The sequence below is a fragment of the Theropithecus gelada genome, chromosome 14 (genome assembly GCF_003255815.1).
Source record: "Theropithecus gelada isolate Dixy chromosome 14, Tgel_1.0, whole genome shotgun sequence".
NCBI classification, from domain to species: domain Eukaryota; kingdom Metazoa; phylum Chordata; class Mammalia; order Primates; family Cercopithecidae; genus Theropithecus; species Theropithecus gelada.
Genome location: NC_037682.1, coordinates 84,771,096 through 84,791,092, shown reverse-complemented (window position 1 = coordinate 84,791,092; position 19,997 = coordinate 84,771,096). Strand labels below are relative to the sequence as shown.

General features: G+C 39.2%; 1 protein-coding gene across 2 annotated transcripts in view; it reads right to left on the bottom strand.

The window, feature by feature from the left end:
* Positions 1-19,997, bottom strand: part of FAT3 (FAT atypical cadherin 3) — a 558,548-nt gene that overhangs the window by 96,532 nt on the left and 442,019 nt on the right. For both annotated transcript variants that reach the window (XM_025356611.1, XM_025356610.1), the window contains exons 7-9: positions 11,862-12,137; positions 9,094-9,304; positions 130-4,203 (exon numbers count right to left, since the gene is read on the bottom strand). In XM_025356611.1, coding sequence (XP_025212396.1) covers positions 130-4,203; positions 9,094-9,304; positions 11,862-12,137 — 4,561 coding nt within the window. The remainder of the gene's footprint in view (positions 1-129; positions 4,204-9,093; positions 9,305-11,861; positions 12,138-19,997) is intronic.

The window sequence follows — 19,997 nt, the reverse complement described above, 5'->3', positions numbered from 1 at the left end:
GCTCCAGAGAGGCTTCATTACACTTGACTCCTTATCCCATCTTCCTTCTCCCTTTACTCGTCCCCCTGCCATCTTCCATCTTTCTCTATAAAGCAGAGCACATAATGAAAACTAGGGGTGTTTACTCACCTGTGATATGGTAGCTCACTTGGCGATTAATGTCGGACGTATCTCTGTCCCAGGTGCTGAGGACGGCTACCACCTCGCCTGGTGGGTCGCTCTCCTTCACATTCCCTCGGTACACTTCCTGCGCAAAGACTGGTGCATTATCATTTATATCTGTCACTCTGACAGATACCAAGGCTGTGGAGGAGAGAGAGAACGCCTCTCCAAGGTCAGAGGCCACCACAGAGAAGGTGAATGTGGGGTCTGTCTCATGATCTAGGTCCTTCAAGGTACTGATCCAGCCCGTGTTGCTGTCAATATTGAATGCTTCCATTACCTTTTCGGGCTGGGAATCCGAGTGGAGGGAGTAAGTGACTTGTCCATTGGCGCCCCAGTCCATATCAATAGCTCTCACTTGTGTGAGTTTGGTGCCAACAGGCATCCCTTCCATTATAATGGTGTCGTAGCTTGAAGTTTCAAAGACTGGCTTGTTGTCATTTAAATCCAATACCTTGATATCTACATCCACAGTAAACACAATGTCTACTTTGTCCAGGGGTATAGTGGCTGCTACTTTAAAGTGGAAAGCTGGGCTGGTTTCATGGTCAAGGCGTTTGTCAAGTTTAATGGTGCCTGTTTCCTGTTCTATGACGAATACGCCTCCTTTGTTATTTTCTGGCCGTTCCCCATTAACTGTGCTGAATCGGACATTCTGACTGGGCAAAATCCTCAGGGTGTCCACTGTACTCCCAATGGCTGTATCTTCTGCAATGGTAAAGGAATACTGAGACTGGGTGAATGATGGCAAGAATGTTTCAGGGGGCAAGACGTGGATATAGACAGGAATGAGAGAGTGCTTTACTGGGATGCCCCCATCTACTGCTTTGACAAAGAACGAAAGCACTGTATTTTTCAGCTGGTTAAAATTACCCTTTGTGACCATCCAGCCATTGTCAGGATCGATTTCCAGGAGGTCAGCCACTGAAACAGAGGCCTCGCTATAGAGGGAATAAGTAATCCTTGAATTTGCTCCGTCATCGGGATCTATGGCTTGAACTTGAGTGACCAAGTGGCCCCTTCCAACATCTGCCCTGACACTGGCTCTATATTCCACTGTCATGAACTGGGGAGCATTGTCATTTTCATCCACAACAATCACTCTCACAGTGCAGAAAGTTGTTCTCCCTCCACCATCAAGGGCCCTCACAAAAATACTAACATCTCCTTCTAGAGGGTTTTCCCGGTCTAGCCTTTCTGTGGTGATGACCTGCCCATTGCTGTCTATGAGGAATCGATCCTTGGCAAAGTCATTGATGATGGCATAGCTGATCTGCCCGTAAGTCCCTGGATCACCATCTGTGGCTCGAACATGAATTACCTTTGTTCCTGCAGCCGCGTTCTCTCTCACCTCAGCTACGTATGTGCTTTGTGAAAAGGCAGGGCTGTACAAGTTAGCGCCAAGTACCCTAATATGCACCTGTGCAGTACTGGTGAACAACCCATCAGAGACAGACACATTGAGACTGTACAGAGGCTCCATCCGCTGCTTCCGGTGGTTGGACAATGTGATAACTCCACTCTTGCTGTCCATCAGAAAGCTCGTCCGGTCATTCCCAGATAAAATGCTATATTCCAACCGGTCAAAATCAGAGCTGTCTGCATCAGAGGCTTGTACACAGGTTACAAAATGGCCCCGGGGGGCTAATTCACTCACATATGACTCATAAATGAGCTGATTAAAAACTGGAGGGTTGTCATTTACATCAGAGATGTAGATATGAACCAGAACCTCACTGCTCAGTGATGGGAAGCCACTATCTGTTGATCTGACTTTCAAAGTGCAGTGTTGTACTAACTCATGGTCCAGCATCCGTGCTGTCAGGATTAAGCCACTTGAGCTATCTATGTGAAAATAATCTGTGCTATTGTAGGTATCCTGGACAATCTGATAATGTACCATTTTATTGTTTTCTGAGTCTGCATCAATAGAGACAACTTGTAAAACAGGTGTCCCAATAAGAGATGCTTCTGATAGTGTTGTATTGTATGTGGGCTGATCAAAAATAGGGGGATTGTCATTTACATCATTAACTAGCAAGTCAACAGTGACTTCAGCCCTAGCACCAGTGAGGGCATCGCTGGCTCTTATTGTCAGCTTGTAAGCAGATGTAACTTCATAATCCAAAGGGCTAACAACTTTCAGGACCCCAGTGTCAAAGTCAATGTTAAACTGTTTAAAAGGGTCCCCATCGATAATGATATATATGATGCCTTGGCCCTCTGGACTGGTGGCATTGATGCTTAGGATGGGTGTGTTCATTCTGATGTCTTCATTGACAGATGCTGTATAAAAGGGTTTATCAAACACAGGCATTGCTTTGTTGACAATAGTGATGGGAAGCTCCACAGACGTAGACAAAGAGGGTTTTCCACCATCCTTGGCCAGGATGGTGACTCCATACTCAATGTTGGACAAGTCAGAGTTGAATGCTTCCTTTAAAATAACATTCCCTGAATTAGGGTTAATTTCAAAGTGGCCATAGTCGTCCTGTAGGACATACGTCACTTCTCCATTTGGACCTTTATCTTTGTCAATGGCTGTCACCTGATAAATCAGAGTTCCAGGTTCTGCATCCACTTGAACAGCAGCATAGTATGGGAGGCCCACAAAGACTGGAGAATTGTCATTTATGTCTTCAATGTTAACCCTGACCACCACTCTGGCCACACGCAGATGGTCCAGCTCACGGCTGGCTTCTACCACCAGCTCATATAACTCTTGTTCTTCACGGTCAAAGGGGACTCCAGTCGTCTGAATGACCCCTGAGGTAGATTTTATCTTGAACTTATTTCCTGGGTTTAAGATGCTGTATTTTAAGGGCTCATTAAGGCGGTTTCCAACTGCATTGACAATAGCGACTTTGGTTATATTAGTGTTGTTCTCTGAGATTGAGGTGGAATAGAAGCTTTGTGTAAAGTGGAGGCCACTGTCCATGGCTTCTTTAACCATGATGGTGACCATGGAGGTACTGTAGAACTTTCCATCAGATACCTTAACTATCAGCATGTAGTGATCCTTGGAGAGGTTGTTGTTTTTTATGGTAAGTACTCCACTGTTTGAGTCAATTAAAAAATGATCCAAGCTGCCTTCCATTAGGCTATATGTCAGTTCAGGGGGTACCTCAGAGTCAGGATCTGTGGCACTAACTTTCAGAACCTCCACTCCGACATACGTAGGTAGAAGTAAGACAGTCTCAAACACAGTCTGAGTAAAAACAGGTGGGTTATCATTCACATCTGTCACCTCAATGTTGACTTCAACGGGACTCTCTGCAGTCAGTTGGGGGCTACCACTGTCTCTCACATGCACATGAAAATGGAAATGGGCAATGGTTTCATGGTCCAGGTTGGCAATTGTTCTAATTGCACCTGTACTGGAGTCCACCGTGAAAAACTTTTTGGCTGTCGACTCCACAATCTGATACACAAGCAGAGCATTCCGGTTGCTGTCAGCATCTGTGGCTCGAATCACCAGTGGGCTGTTATCCAAGCTCCTGACAATGCTGTTAATTGGGGCAGCCTCACTTAGGCTGCCTGAGTACTGAGAAAAGAGAAAAACTGGGGCATTATCATTTTCATCAACAATCTGAATATTGACTGTAGCATTGGAAGCCATTCCTGCCATATTGGTGGCCTGAATGATGAGCTGGTAAGAGGATGTGCGTTCATAATCCAGGACCTTCCGAGTGGTGATGACTCCAGAATATGGATTTATGGTAAAGATCCCATTAATGTCTCCATCTTTGACTTCATAAATGAGGGTAGATTGACTGATGGCAGAGATTAGAATGACTGATGTTCCAATGTCAACATTTTCATTTACTTCTGCTTGGTAGTCTTTGTGAATGAACTTGGGGTGAGAATTGTCAGACATGGTGACAGAAATGCGCACAATTGCAGTGGCAGACATTGGCGGGGATCCCTGATCTGTGACTTTGATGGATAGGACAAACTGACCCATCGTCGTCATGTCTGGTTCTTTGCAAATGGTGATGATGCCTAGGACCGGTTCGATCTTAAACGTGTTCCCAGTGTTCCCTAAAATACAGAAATCAATGGTGAAATGAGTTACATTTGGGTCACTGAAATCTTTTTGATTGGCTTTTTATCTACAGGTACTTTACTGCAATGTGGCAAGTAGAAAGCAATTATAGTACTCATTTGTGTCATTCTGAAATGAGAGGCCTCTCTTTCAGGGGTACTGAAAAGCAACAAAAATGAGCTTCCCAGTAATATGGTAAATTTCAGATCAGTAGCTTCTAGATCCAGGTAAAAAACAACAATGACAATAACACAGTCTTGTGTCATTCAAGTTGGTAAATAAGAGAGCCTGAAGGAGAGATCTTTTCTGCTAAGAATGTGCAGGACTTCCTTATTTCCAGCCTTGTGAGAAGACCGATAGATTGGGAAGCCCACATATGAATGCCACTGGTTTAGGCAGCAGTGTCATATTTTCTGTTCTAGGTTTAAAGAAAAGAGGGTTGTGGGAATAGTTTCAGAGCATTATAAAGTAGTCAGTTGTTTTCAGATTATCCCAAAAGCAAACTTCACTACATGGAATTGGTATTATTTCACCCTATCAAAAATGACTTTATCCAAAACAGTACTTTGGTGAAGGGGTTTGTTCAGTCAGGCATGGAGAATTCTTGGCAGGTCATCATTTGCCTTGTAAGTGTGAGGAATTTTCGTGACTCCTCTTCTATTCTCCACTCATGCTCTACCCCTCTCCCATGCCTCTGAATGCACACATGCACACACCTAGACATAAAAGTAAACATACAAAGTTACAGGGCAGTTGCTCAATCTGTAACCATTCTATTCACCAAGCATTTGAGATGTTTCTAGTGCACCAAGAAACTGTTAAGAATCTGAACCAGCACTGCAACCAAGAACCTGAGACATAATCCTTGTGAAACTGAAACCTGGGCACCCCACTTTGACATAGCTGGCAGGGGAAGGGCTATGGCCATGACAATGTAGCAGTTTAAGAGTTCTGCTTCAGAAACCTGTGGTGGTTTGAAATCTGGGATTGTTGAGAATGAGAGAAATAACAGAGGAATAAAGAATGGGGAAGACACAATGTGGAGTATGTAAAGAAGGTAGGTGGCGACAGAGCTGAAAGGCGGTGGGTAGCGCGAAGTTGTATCCTTCATCAAGTTGTTTTTGCTTTTCTTATCAAGCCTTCTCATACTTCTCAAAGAACACACATACTTCTGTGCTGAGATTCTTTCCAATCAAAAGTTAAAGATCTTGGTTATTCAACTCTATCTGGACTTTTCTTTCTTTTTGAATATTGTAGTATGATAGGCATGTAATTTCAATGTTGGAATCATTAAAATAGGGACCAGGATTTTCAGGGCAGTTGTAAGGTGTGTCTACATACTTCTTCCTACATGCTAATTATGTAAAGTTTTCCATGTCTGAACACAAAATGGTCATGTTCATGTAACATCTATTTCAAGAAGATACTTGCTTATTTTAAAAGACAAAGTATATCTAATAAAGAGGTCATTTTGATTCCAGCCCCCCAAATGTGAATATTAAACAATGTTGTCATTGATGTCAACATGATTTATTACTTTGCAACCTAAACATGGCCATTTTATGATGACAACAATAAAAAGTTCAATGATCTTATAAGTAAACTTTCAAGCTTGCAATGAAGTGTCATAGAATTGAGTGTGAATCCAACAGGTGATTCACAGACCTTTGTAGGGGAAATCACCTCAACTAAGCAATGGTCACCTTCCAGTGATGGCACCAACATGTAACCTTGACTGATGAATGCTACTGGAGCCAGGGATCTCAGTGTTCACTGATCATGGTGCCCCATTGCAGAGTTTCTAGGTAAGTCCTCCCTTACTCCACACCCGGCAGATTTCTTCATACCCAGCAAGACATGCTACGGTGGGGATGATGGGGAGCCAGTTTTTGACCTCAAATATAATTTTATGGTTTTTTTGTTTTTTTTTTTTTTGAGATGGAGTCTCATTCTGCCATCTACGTTGGAGTGCAGTGGTGCAATCTTGGCTCATTGCAACCTCTGTCTCCTGGGTTTAAGTGATTCTCCTGCCTCAGCCTCCACAGTAGCTGGGACTGCAGGCATGCACCACTACACCTGGCTAATTTTTGTGTTTGTAGAGATGGGGTTTCGCTACGTTGGCCAGGCTGGTCTCAAACTTCTGACCTCGACTGATCCACCCACCTTGGCCTCCCAAAATGCTGGGATTACCGGCATGAGCCACTGTGCTTGGCCTCAAGTAGAAATTCATAACCCTGCTATCCCATGGCTGCTGATCTGCTTGCGACACCCTTCCAGAATGGTGTGCTGATACATCAGGTCCAAAGTGGGCCCTCCTCCTCTTTCCCTCTTTGACACATTGACCCATTCTCTTGGACTCCACTTTCTGCTTATTCTTTCCTGCTACACTTGAATCCTGAAAAACTGACCTCTGTTTGCTTTTTGGAATCTATGGTCTCTGTAGATTTTTGGCAATTGAATAAAAGCTGTGCTTTTCTTACCATTCCTTATCCAGTACACAACACAGCATCTGCTACAAAGAAGTTGCTCAATATTTGTTGAATGATTGAGAGGAGAGTTAAATCTAAAAATATATTTTAAACTCTCTGTTCATATGCATCTTGGGATCCATATGCCCCCACCAGAACTCAACTCAGTCCCAGTCTCTCTTGTACAATCCTGCCTCAGACTCACCACTGACACCAAACACAAAACTCAAAGTAGATATAAGACCTGAAGCTCTGCACTCAAATTCTGCCTCAGTCCTTCAGGCCAAAATAAAAAGCTTCCGTAGTCACTTTAGAGGACAGGCAGGAGACAGGAAATTTATAGCCCACCAATAAACAGAGTGAAATCTTGCTTATCTGATGTGTGTGAGAAAAGTTAAATAAAACATAATACTTTACACAACCATTTGTCATTTGCTTCAAAGTGCTGAAGCATCTGGGATCTGCCTCTCTCCTACTCTCGTCTGGGAAGAAACCTGCTCCCACCCTCGACTGGGAAGAAACCAGTGCAGCCCAGTGTGGGTTTGTCTGTCTGTGAAGAGGCTCACTGGCCATTTCAGATTTATTGTGAACATTGTAATCCTCACTAGTTTCTTACATACAATCAAAGGTCATTTTTTTTTTTTTTTGAGATATCAGTTGTTCCCATGGTTTTCTGGAAGTTCGTGTTTTCTATATGAAAGGTGTTTTAAGGAAATAACTGTTCTGTCTTGTAGTCAGTTAAAGAAATGACTGGGCACCATGCTGTAGTCTGTAGAGGTCAAAAGATAAGCAGAGCAGTCTTTTTGGTTGGATGGTGAGTTAAATTACTCCTTAAGAAACTCCAAACTGACTGAAACATTATCTGGCTATCTCAAAGGAGTATAAGTATCAGGCTTAATGACAAATATAAAAAGCAGGTAGAGACATACAGCAAACATACAGCAAATGTTTAGAACATGGTAACAAAAGTAGAAATAAAACCCTATATCTAAATACTTACAGTGACATGAAACAATGTATATGCATGAAGGAATACGGGGAAAAGAAAAACACACAATATTGGAAAAAACAATAGAAAGAATAAAAAGAGTTGTTGGTTTAGGTGACATTTTCTGGGATGTGATTGAAATATTCATGTTTTGGAAAAGTTTCCTTATATTATTTGAGGAACCCAAAGAACAAAGATTATGTAATTAAGTAATAAAAATGTCCTGTGATAAATAAAAGATGTAAAATAGCATTTCTAAGAAAACACTGGTCAGGCTTTAGATTGAAAGGAAATTCCATGGAAACCTAGAAAAAAATAGGTAAATTCTCTCTGGAAACTTTGCTATTATGAATTCTTATCTTTTCTTTTTCTTCTTTTTCTTTTTTTAAACAGAGCTTAGCACAGACCCATGTAAAATGTGAGTGCCTAATACAAGAAATAGTTTTAAGTTATCATTTAATGCAATAACTTTTTTTTAGAAGGTTGTTGGCTTTTCTTTTCTAAAATTTCTAGTCCAAAACTGTCATCCTAGCATTCATATTTTAATTCAACTCCTCTAAAAAATGCTCTACATTTAAATGAAGGGAGAGAAGCCTTTCCATCCCTGGCATGAAAGGAGATTGCATTTGGCATTATTCATGACAGACATAATGTTGCAGAACATTTTGGAAATAAGTGGCTTGAATATTCAAAAAAGATGGAATGCGGAAGAGAATACAGGCAGAGATAGGATATTTGTCATTTTTAGGTTTATTTTCTTGCTTAGCTATTCATCTCTCGTCATAAAAGCTTTCTAGCTATCAGTCTTCAAACCGTCAGTAAACTATGGTCTTGCCTTATAGATGTTAAAATTAATTTTAAAACATCTAATTTTTAAAAAATTTAACAAAACAAGAGCCTGTATTTATTTGTCAGGTTCAGCAAGCAGTTCAGAATCCATATCTACCATCTACTCTGCTACTCAGGTTGCCTCCAAAGATGTGAATTTGTGTTGTGAGGTTGAAGGAATTTCTGAAGCCCACAGACCGCCTAGTAAACAAAGACTTGTTAAGATTCAGTTCACAGAACACCCTGGTAGCCCTCAGATTATCGGTGGCTTTGGTTATTTTAGTCTGAGGCCCTGGCTTGTTGGCCTACAGGTAAAAGCCAGTAAATTTATTGCGTATTTATTTTCTCTTCTCTATCCCAGAAAAATCCAAGATTGAACACAACAAAGGAAACTTTCCTTGCTGTTAATGATGGAAAACCTATTACTGAAACGTCAAGAACTTTATCCACCATCATCTCCCAAATAGGACAGCGGCTTGGCCAAAAAAGTTCATTTAGAGATGTTCTATTGTTAATGATCTGAATTTTACACGGTGATAAATGCTACTGAGGTTCAAATGCCATGCATTATGCTGAAATTTGTGCAATGCAACAGCTCTCACCTGCTTCTATGGTATATATGAGTTCTGCATTTTCTCCTTTGTCTTTGTCCAGAGCTGTCACTTGCAGAACAGCTGATCCCAGAGCAGCAGATTCAAACACAGACGCTTCGTACAGTGGGTTGGTAAAATAAGGGCTGTGATCATTAGCATCCTCCACATTCACAATGACTCGGGCCAAGTTTCTTCGATAAGGAAACTCCTGATCTCTGACCTTTAGGCAAAATACAAGAAGTGGTGGGACTCAAATCTTAAATAGCAAAGAACTCACATGGCTATGTCTGGGGTGAAGACAAAATGAAATAATGCATGCAAAGTGCTTGACCCAGTTCCAGGCTTCTAGTAGGGTCTCAATAAATGGTAGTATCATCGAGTGAGGAAACTTTGGGAGGAAATCGCGAGCAGGGGTTACAATACCTTTACTGCTCAGCCTAATGTCTGGCCTGTGGTCTGTGCTCAGTCTGTGTGTGTAGAATTGATGCCTTGATATCACAAACACAGCACTGTGCTCTGGCTCTCCCCATACAGTGGCCTCCCCCTTATTTGTGTACACAGCTGATAACAGAATAGTGGATAGAGGCTCTTCTGTAGGGGCAACTAAAGACTGGAATTAATGAACACAATGTAGATATTTCCATTCATCCATTCAACAAACATTTATTGTCACCTATCTGTCTTAAGTCCTTGGCTTTGCTCTGGTGGTACAGCAGTGAATTTGATACAGTTCCTGCCCTCAAGAAGCTTAGAGTCAAGTGGGAATACAAACAAGTAAATAGATGGGTATAATGCTCAGGGCTAAGTATTCTCATGGGATGCACTAAAGGTGCTCGCAGAATAGTGAGAAAAAACTAACCTAGCATTTCGCTTCCTGAAAAAGGTAACGAGAACAAGTAGGAGTGGTAAAATGGTGCTGGTAGTAGTGTGCGGCATTTTCAGGCAAAAAAGCCAATATATACAAAAGTCTAGAGCTGAGAGAACCCTGACCATTGGGAAGATGAATCAAATCTTAATTTCTTACTTAGAGAAACGTTAAATAAAATGTCACACTTGACACAACCATTTGTCATTTTCTTCAAAGTGCTGAAGCACCCCCTTTCTGATTTCACCAGAAAACCTTGCTTGGCAGTTTTAAAGTTTCCTTTAGTTTGTATATGGCAGAAGCTTGCAAATAATCATTTCTTTAACCACAAGGTTTTGCTATCATTTGATGTAGCACTAATCAAATATGTGTTCTTGGCTTTTTCAATTTTAAACTCCATACCTGCAGAGAGATGTGAAGAAATTAGAAAATATACCGAAAAGAGCCAACAAAGAGAAAGGGGTTTTCAGAAATAGTACCTAGGAGGAATGAGCAAAATGACTAAAATGGCTTAGCTAGGAGAAAGGCAGTGTAAAGCACTTGTTTGCTTGAAATATTCAATTATGTAAGTGGTAAATGGTAGAGGGTGACCAAATGGATTTCTGAGTTTGTTAAAGAAAGAATGAACAGAAATGGCTTAAAGAATCATGAGAATGGAGTTAGTCACTAGCACAAGGTTTCTGCCCTTGGGGAAAACACATGCAGAATTAGCCCAGTGAATATGTTGAATTTCCCTGTCTGCAGACTGGTCTGCCATACCCAAGGACCAAGCTGGACTCTTTATTTGGGGATTGTTGAAATCCAGGTCAGTTCCAATTAAGTGTAAGCTCCTAGGGTGCAGGAACTTTGTCTTTTTTGTATCTTCAGTGCCTAGAAGAGTGTTTGGTGCATAGTAGGTGCTTGAGAAATATATGTTAAATGAATGAATGAAGGGCCAGAGTGATGACTGGAAGACCTCTATAAGTAACCCCATCTGTTTCCTGGAGTCTTAGTTGGAAACTATAGCTAAGTGTATGACACTCAAACTTCCTCTTGTCGTTGGAAGGTTTCTAGTCTTATGAAAGAAAAATAAAACTTAGTGGAACATTACTTTCAGCTGCTTAGGAATTTGTACTGTCTTAGTGCAGTATTTTAGCGCCAATCAGGGCAGAAGATTAAGTCTGTCCTTCTACCTGGTCTTAAAGGAACACAGTGGGGGCTCTGACAGGAAGTGGCTGTGCAATGCTGTGGGGATTCTTGGGTGGTTGGAGGGATAGACTTCAGGCCATAAATTAATCAAGGATGTTTCTTATTAATCTCTACTTCCCAATTATGTGAACTAGCTAAACACTACTCTAAAAGTAAAGCAATTTCTCCTACATAATTTGGAGGTCCCAAGAACACAAACTCAGATTGATACTCTCTGTAGGCTTTAGCATGTATTGAGATCTCTCTTGTGTACCAGTATTTACTACTAGGTCCAATGCCAGTACAATAAGTAATAAATTGGTTTTCCAAATCCTTCCAAGGACTGAGCATTGCATAGGCTGAGTAAATGATTACCCTTGTGATTAACTTCTCAAGGAATGTCTTTTCAATTTTTCTTTGAAATCTTCTGGGTGCAAACGAACCCCAGAGCCTGGGAACATGACCTGTTCCTTCCCTCTCAAGTCAGTCTGTTTGGAGCATTTACTGAGCAGCCCCTGCTGCAGAGCTTGTCTAATAGTTTAGTTTGGCAAAAATACAGAGCTGCTATCTAATAACAGTAATTCTTCATGAAATAAAAAGGCAAAAATGAAAGCAATCTCTCTGTGAAAAGACTAAATTTTCAACTACTTATAAAATTTAGGGGCCCTATACTTCTGAAGGCTAATGTGTGTGGCCTGAACAGTCAGTGGTTCTGTAGGAGAGCAAATTAGGATTTCGGTCCTACCATTATGTTGAGAATGTGCTTGTCCTGGGCCTCATGGTCCAGCCTCTCGGCAGTATAGAGCACGCCAGTGCTAGGGTCAATCCGGAATTTTCTCATGCTGATGGAGTCGATGCTGCTATGAACAGTGTAGCTCAGCTTGTGCTTCTCATCTCTATCTGTGGCTTCAATCTGCAAGATCTCTGTGTCTGGAAGCACATCCTCGGAAATTGTCACATCGTAATTCGGCTGAGAGAATTCTGGGCCATTATCATTATTATCCAGCACTTTGATAAATACCTATAGTTAAAAGAAGACAAGAATGATGACTAATGCCAATTTGCTCATTGCTAATAAAAGTATGCCCTCCCTCCTTTTTATCCCCCTTCCATGTCCTTGGATCCTAGCTTCTAGTAGCTCTTGCAACACAGAGGAAGCTCTCTTATAAAAACACTCTGTAATTAGAGGTTGACAATAAACTAGTAGTTTATATTAGCAGGAACATAAACTATGAGCTGATCAATATTCTCACTATTAATTGAACAGCTGCAACAGCTACTTGAAGGTGATAATTCTGTGGAATTCTTTGATGCACAATGTATATGATCACAAGGTGACCTTAGTTTGTTAAGGCGCCATTATCTTAAGTTCTTATTATGTGTTTCTCTTGGTGGACTTCTGTGGAGGCAGGGACAGAATGGGAAAAGGAGCACAGAAGAGGCAAAGGAGCCAATGAGGTGGGACTCAGAGCAGTCATAGCTTCTCAATGGCAGTGTCCACGCACTGTGGTTGTCCTGATAGGAGGGGTTTAGCAAAGAACGTAGCTCTAATGATAGTTAAGGTATGAAGTTTCCCGATAAGTTTCCTAATTGTTTTCTTTCATAAAGCATTTTGTTATGTAAATTTTCAGACAAATATAAAATAGTGTAATGAACACTCCAGTATGTATCACTCAGCTTTGATAATAATCAATTGCTAATCTGGTTTCATCATACTGCCACTCATCCCTGCCTATTTCCCCATGTTATTTTAAAGCAAATCCCACCCATCATGTAATTTCACTATGCATCTTTAAAAGACAGGACTCTTAGAATAAACACAAACACACACAATCCCATTGCTGCACCTAAGCAGAGAAGAGTAGTTCCTTAATATCATCAAACAGCCTATTGGTGTTCATACTTCTCTAATTGTTTTTAAGTATCTTTTTATCACATATATGCATATATATATTCATAATTTATTTTAATCAAGATATGCAAATAAGGTCCAAACATTGCATTTGGTTGATACATCCATAAATGGGTTAATTCTATTTTAATTTATAGGTTCTCCTTCAAACTCTTCTCTTACTATTTCCTTGGATTTTTTACGGTGTTATTACCAGTATTGAAGAAACTGAGCCATTTTTTCTTTAGTTTCCACAGTCTGAATTTTGCTCATAGTGCCCCTGTGGTTTTGTTTTACATGTCCCTCTGTACCCTGTAGTTCTTCTAAGTTGTTTGATCTAAAAGGTTTGCTAAGATTCAATTTCCTTTTTTCTCGTTGTTGTTTTTTTTTTTTTTTGACAAAAATCCTTGATGAGTGATTTAGTGTACTTCCATCTGGAGATACACAGTATCTGGTTCTCTCTCTTGTTCTGTGATATTAGCAGACACTGGCAATCATTATACAGATAATCCATTAAAAATTTCAGATTGATAATGTTCTAATTATATTATTTTCTTCCTTATTTATTAGCTGGAATAGTTCTCTAAAAAGAAACTGCTCAACTATTTGGTTACTGTGAAGTACATTTCATATAGGAAAGGTAGGATAAATAATTCTTTGCCTTTATTATTTTGAAATAGTGAGTTGGTTCCTTAGCTCCTCCCAAAGTGACAAATGAGGTACTCTTTTTCAACCATTATTATGAACTCATGAATTTAATCACATCCGATTTGTTCCTCTCTATTGCAGTTATTATATTAATGATGCATAAATAGCCCTACCTTGGCCTGTAGGAGCCTCTTCCAGTTAGTTCTTGACATCTTTTGACATAACCTTAGTATTCTAAGATAGCTTCCTTGCTTTCTGATAATTGCTACCAGTAATTTTTTCCAGTGTTATTTTGCACATTTTCTGCCCCAATCTTGAATTACCCATTTCTCCAAAATGGCTTCTTTTCTTTTTAGTTAGAAATGATATTTAGATACCATGATCCACTGCTAGGAATACCTATTGCTACTGGATTGGCTATTATGTTTCAGTTTTGTTCACTGGACAGAGTCAGGAAATGTTTTTGGTTTTTAAAAAATAAATATTTCATGAGTTCATATTGCTACTTCCTATTCAAAATTAGAGCATCAAGGTTTTTACTTAATCTCATTGTTTTTACATTTGTATCTCCTTTTTCTCATGCTGAAATTTCTCATGCTTAATGACATCATCAAAATTATTCACTGCTTTATTTGAACCACATGCACAAAAATCTCAGAATAATTCCAACATTCTTATTATAATTATAATTATGACCATTAAAAATAATTTTCATATTATTTTGTAGTTCTTTTTATTTATTTTTATAATTATATATGTATAATTACAATGATTATAATAATAAAATAAGTCATAATTTATTCCTAGTTGGATAAATAATTGCAATTATTATAGCATAATTGCAATTAAAAATACTATCTACTTTCTATCAGGTGCTATACAGGTTTAAGAAGAACAAGCAAGAATAACCAGGAATTCATCTAACTAGGAATATATAGTATTTGTGTTCAAATTTTAGACTTGCTTTTTAAATATTTAATTTAATATTATATGTAAAGGTACCAAAGTCAAATTTTCAAAAAAAATATATTCAAAGCAGTTCAGCTTCTATACCTTCCCCCTACACTCTATTCCCTTCTCCTACAGATAACTTTACAAAAATGTATGGTTTACTCATCAAACATTTTGTTAGTATAAACATACTTTATACGCTCTTCCCTGCCATGCTATTTCATTTAACATTACAGTTACAGTTAACATAACATTAACATCAGTTCTCAACTGGGGAGGGTTTTGTCTTCCAGGGGGCATTCAGTAGTGTCTGGAGGCATTTTTGGTTGTCACACTTGGAGGAGGGCTGTTACTGACATCCAGTAGGTACAGGCCAGAGATGCTGCTAAACATCCTACAACACACAGGACAGCCCCCGCAACAAAGAATTATCTGGCCCCAAATATCAGTAGTGTTGCTGTGGAGAAACCCTGCATTATATCCTGAAGATAATGCCACAGAAGTACAGAGATACTCTTCCAGAGAGTAGATGAATCAGTTAATTCAACTAGTTTTCTACTGGTGTTCATTTAAGATATCTCCAATTCTTGTTCTTAGAAAGAGTGTGCAAGGAAGAGCCTCGTGCCCATTTAAAAAATATTTTTTGCTAGCATATATTTGGGTTCTAGAATTGGGATGGTTGGATCAAAGTACAGCTGCTTAGTTTTATTATTATATATGTTTCCATATTTCCCCTGCCCAATGGTTTTATCATTTTGCATTCCCATGATAATATAGAAGAACGATTGTTTCCACAACCTTGCCAACATAATATGTAGTAAGACTTCTAGATGTTTTGCCAATCTGATAGATGAGAAATGGCATTTCAGTATAGTTTTAATTTACCTTTCTCTTATTTTTGATTGAGGTTGGAGAAACTTTTCATATATTTAAGATCCATTTGCATTTCTTTTTCTGTTAAATTATTTGTATCTCATCTCATTCTTCTACAGGTTAGACGGCCTCTCGTTCTTTATTTTTGGAAGTTTGGTGATATAAATTGCAAATATGCTTTCAATTTTGTCATGTATATTTATTTTGCTTATGGTGTTTTTTTTTTTTTTTGCCATGCAAAAGTGAATACATCAATCTTTTTCCTTATTATTTCTGGATGTTAATTCATAGTTTAGAATATTTTTTGAGCTTTCAGGTTATAAATAGACACATTCATTTTAAAACATGCATTTGCATGTTTTCTTTTCTTTCATTTACATCGCTAATCAAGTTGGAATTTTTCCTGGCATACTGCGATTATTTTCCATATGGCTCTTCATTTATCTCAATGCTACTCTTTAGAAGACCATCACTTCCCACTGATTTGAGAAGCCACCTTTATTGTACTCTATATTTACACATGCAGTTAGCATATTTCTGGATTTTTCTATTCGGCTCCATTGGTTTATCTGACTTCTCATGTATCAGTACCAAAATGTCTTAATTATAGACGCTTTATAGTACATTTTAATGTTTGGAAAGGCTAGGCTCTCTTTTTCTTCTTTCTCATGGTTTTCCTGGCTATTCTTGCTTGTTCTTCTTAATAAACCTGTATAGCACCTGATAGAAACTGGATAGTATTTTTTATTGCAATTATGCTATAAGGACAGGTTAATAAAGGAAAACTGACTTCTTTCCAATGTAGTCTTCCTATCTAAGAATATGGTTTGTCTTTTCATTTGTTCAATCTACTGTTTTACCTTTCCAGGAACATTTAGTTTTCCTTAAATAGGTTTTGAACACATTTTAAAGTTTATATATGTACTACCCTAAATATAGTCTTCTTTTCCAATATATAGTTCACTGTTTTTTTTTTTTTTTGGTTGTATATATGTAGGCTATTGATTTTTGTATGTTAAATTTTTAACCTGTTATTTTAATAAATTTTCCTATTACTTATAGAAATTTTTCCTTTCAGTCTTTTGAGTTTTTCAGATATATAATTATACTACATGCAAACAGAGATAGTTCTACCTTTTTCTTTATGACACAAACTGGTTTATCTTGTCTAATTGCATTGGCTATTACAGCATGACAGTAAATAGTAGTGAACATAGTGATGCTCTTGTCTGATTCCTGACTAACAGAAAAAATCCTCTAGTTATTCTCCATTAAATATTATGCTAGTGTTTGGCTATATTTCAGAACATTATTTACTTTTAAAAATAAATGCAACCAGATTATGGCTATCTGCATAAATGGCTGCACTATCACTCACTTTGGTACAAATATGCCTTTTTTGAGGAAGAGACAAGCGGTGGTGCTACCACCTCCGTGCCAGGATAACTTGCCATTCAGAGTCAGCTGGACATGGGACAAGTTTGCCCTGTAGTAGTTTGTGGTAGAAAAAGGGTTAAAAAGTGTGCCAGTAAAGTTTTGGGTATTGTTCTTATCTCCACTGTATTTGCAGAACCATACTAGATTCTTTGAATGCCAATTCTTTCATTCAGAAAGTTCAAGTTAACTTAGTCAAGATGCTAAAATATTTGTGTTCAGTTATATTAATGGGAGGAAAAAGCCTTTCCGGCCAGCAAGCCTGCCCTGACCTTCATGAAGTTTCAAAGTTGATGTGCTCTTGAAAAGCTTGCCTCTTTTTGCTTGCTTTGTCTTAAGCCTAATCTACAGTCAGAACAAGTGTTTCTCTGTAAAAGACTTCCTTCTCCTCATTTACTTTTTATTTCCCACAGTCGGGGCCATTTGTGAGCTCCTGAACTAACAAACAAAGCAAAGTAACTCTCAAAGATGTTGTGTTCAAAATGGTAATTGAAATGCCTAAAGAAATACAATGAAATCAAAGCAGGAGGAAACTCGAATATAGGAAGTCTCTTCAGAGCTGGTTTCAATGCTGCCCACCACAAACACTTTGGGTTTTGCAGGCTCTTCTAAGCTAAGTCTGGGTAGATGCCAAGCTCTGCTTCACAAAGGCTCATGGTATAAAGTGTCCATGGGGCGAGCTGTAGGGTGAAGGCGCTGTCTTTTATTAGAACCAATTAAGTCCTAAATTACTGAAATTCTCTTCTGCCTCTGCTGGCATTTCAAAACCTTATTTAAAACATTCTATAGTTGTGATTTCAAGGGTGAAGCCCCTTGTATTCTCCTCAAGCTTGTAAGTTTTGTTTTTGAATGTATAAGTGGAAATATCACATCAGCTTGTACTTGTTTTACAGTTTATAAATCTGTATCACATTCATTTCCTAGACTTTATTTTTTATGGTTTACCAGTGGGGAAAATGAGAATTGGAGAAGTTAAAAGATATGGCTGAAGTCTCTATGTCAAGGCCAGACTCAACCCCAGGTATTACAGAGCCAATTCTGTATTCACCTCATCCTATCAATTCCGTGTGCATTAAGTTACACACACATTAAAAGTAAATGCATGTAACATTTATACATACAATGTGTACAAATATTATGTACTTTGCTATAGAGAAATCCTAATTTACAAAATAGAAACTGATTCCATTCTCATTTCAGGAAAATTCATATGCGGTTATTTTAAATATAAAGATCCCTGGTCCCTTTAAAATTAGAATCTATTTTCAAAAATTGATCTCCTCATAAATTGTCAAGCCCAGATCTATTATACACAGTAAAATTTTATTATTATTATTTTATGAGACAGGGCTTTCCTCTGTCTCCTAGGCTGGAGCACAGCGGCACAATCATGGCTTACTGTAGTTTCAGACTCACACCTCAGCCTCCCAAGTAGCTGGCACAATTGGAGTGCACCACCAGGACCGGCTAATTTTTTGTTTTGTAGAGATGAGTTCTCACTATGTTACCCAGGCTGGTCTCAAACTCCTGGCCTCAAGTGGTCCTTCCACCTTGGCCTCCCAAAGTGTAGGGATTACAGGCATGAGCTGCCACACCTTGCTGTAGGTTTTTTTTTTTTTTTTTTTTTTTTTTAAATTAAAAAAGAAAGTCTTACATTTTAAGATTTGGCTTGCTGCCTTATTTTATCTGTATACATTTGTAGTTGTTCCAGCATTTTCCTAATCTAAATACACAAGGGAAGTGTAGGCCAGTGCCTTTTTTTTTTTTTTTTTTTTAGATGGAGTCTCGCTCTGTCACCCAGGCTGGAGTGTAGTGGCATGGTCTTGGCTCACTGCAACCTCTGCCTCCCAGGTTCAAGTGATTCTCTCACCTCAGCCTCCCAAGTAGCTGGGACTACCGGTACATTCCACCACCCCCGGCTAATTTTTGTATTTTTAGTAGAGACGGGGTTTCACTATGCTGGCCAAGCTGGTCTCGAATTCCTGACCTCGTGATCCGCCCGCCTTGGCCTCCCAAAGTGCTGGGATTACAGGCGTGAGCCATCGCACCCAGCCAGCCATTGCCTTTTTCACTGCCAAGAGGCAGATGACAGAAAAGGAGATGAAAGAAAAACCCTGATGAGGGAGATGCCCTGTGGGAGTCTGTTGTTCTAGGGAATCATAGAGCAGCTTTAGCAAAAGTGATTTGTTTCTTCTCCACTTTTAAGTAGGTTCAGGATGAAGGGACGCCATAAAACAAAGTCCACATCTTCAAGGTAAAAACCTACTTTTAAAGGAAGCAGGCCAATTAGAAACTCCAAACACAGCAGTTAGAGATGACAGAGGAGGAATGAAATCCTCAAAGCACTGAAGGTCAAGACTAACCTTAGGAATTCAGGTCACAGCCCTACCAGCCCTAATACATGCAAGTCCTTTGGGAGAAAGACTGGCCAATCTCATTAATTGCCTTTGTGAGGCTTTAGAACTTTGGAGATTATCTGAAAGAGATTTTTAAATCTCAAATTTGGCTGTGGAGCATACAGATACAAGTTGATTTTCCTATCTTTTAAATTTTATTTTAATTAATTAATTTTTGAGACAGGGTCTTTGGAGTGTAGTGGTGTGATCACGGCTCACTGCAGCCTCGACCTCCCAGGCTTAGGGGATCATCCTGCCGTCCAAGTAGCTGGGATTTATAGGCGTGTGCCACGCCTGTCTAGTTTTTTTTTTAGTTTTTGTAAATTCTGGGCTGGTCTTGAACACCTGGGCTCAAGCAATCCTCTTGCCTTGACCTCCCAAAGTGTTGGGATTATAAGCATGACCTCTGTACCCAGGCCTTTAATTTTTTTTAGAGACAGGGTCTCAGGGCATGATCATAGCTTACTATGACCTTGAACCTTTGGGCTCGAGTGATCCTTCTGCCTCAGCCCCTTGGGTTGCTGAAACTATGTATGCATGTGACCACCACATCTGGCTAATTAAACAATTATTATTATTATTATTATTGCAGAAACAAGTTCTCATTGTGTTGTTCAGGCTAGTGTTGAATTCCTGGCCTCAAGTGATCCTCCTGCCTTAGCCTCCCAAAATGTTGGAATTACATGTG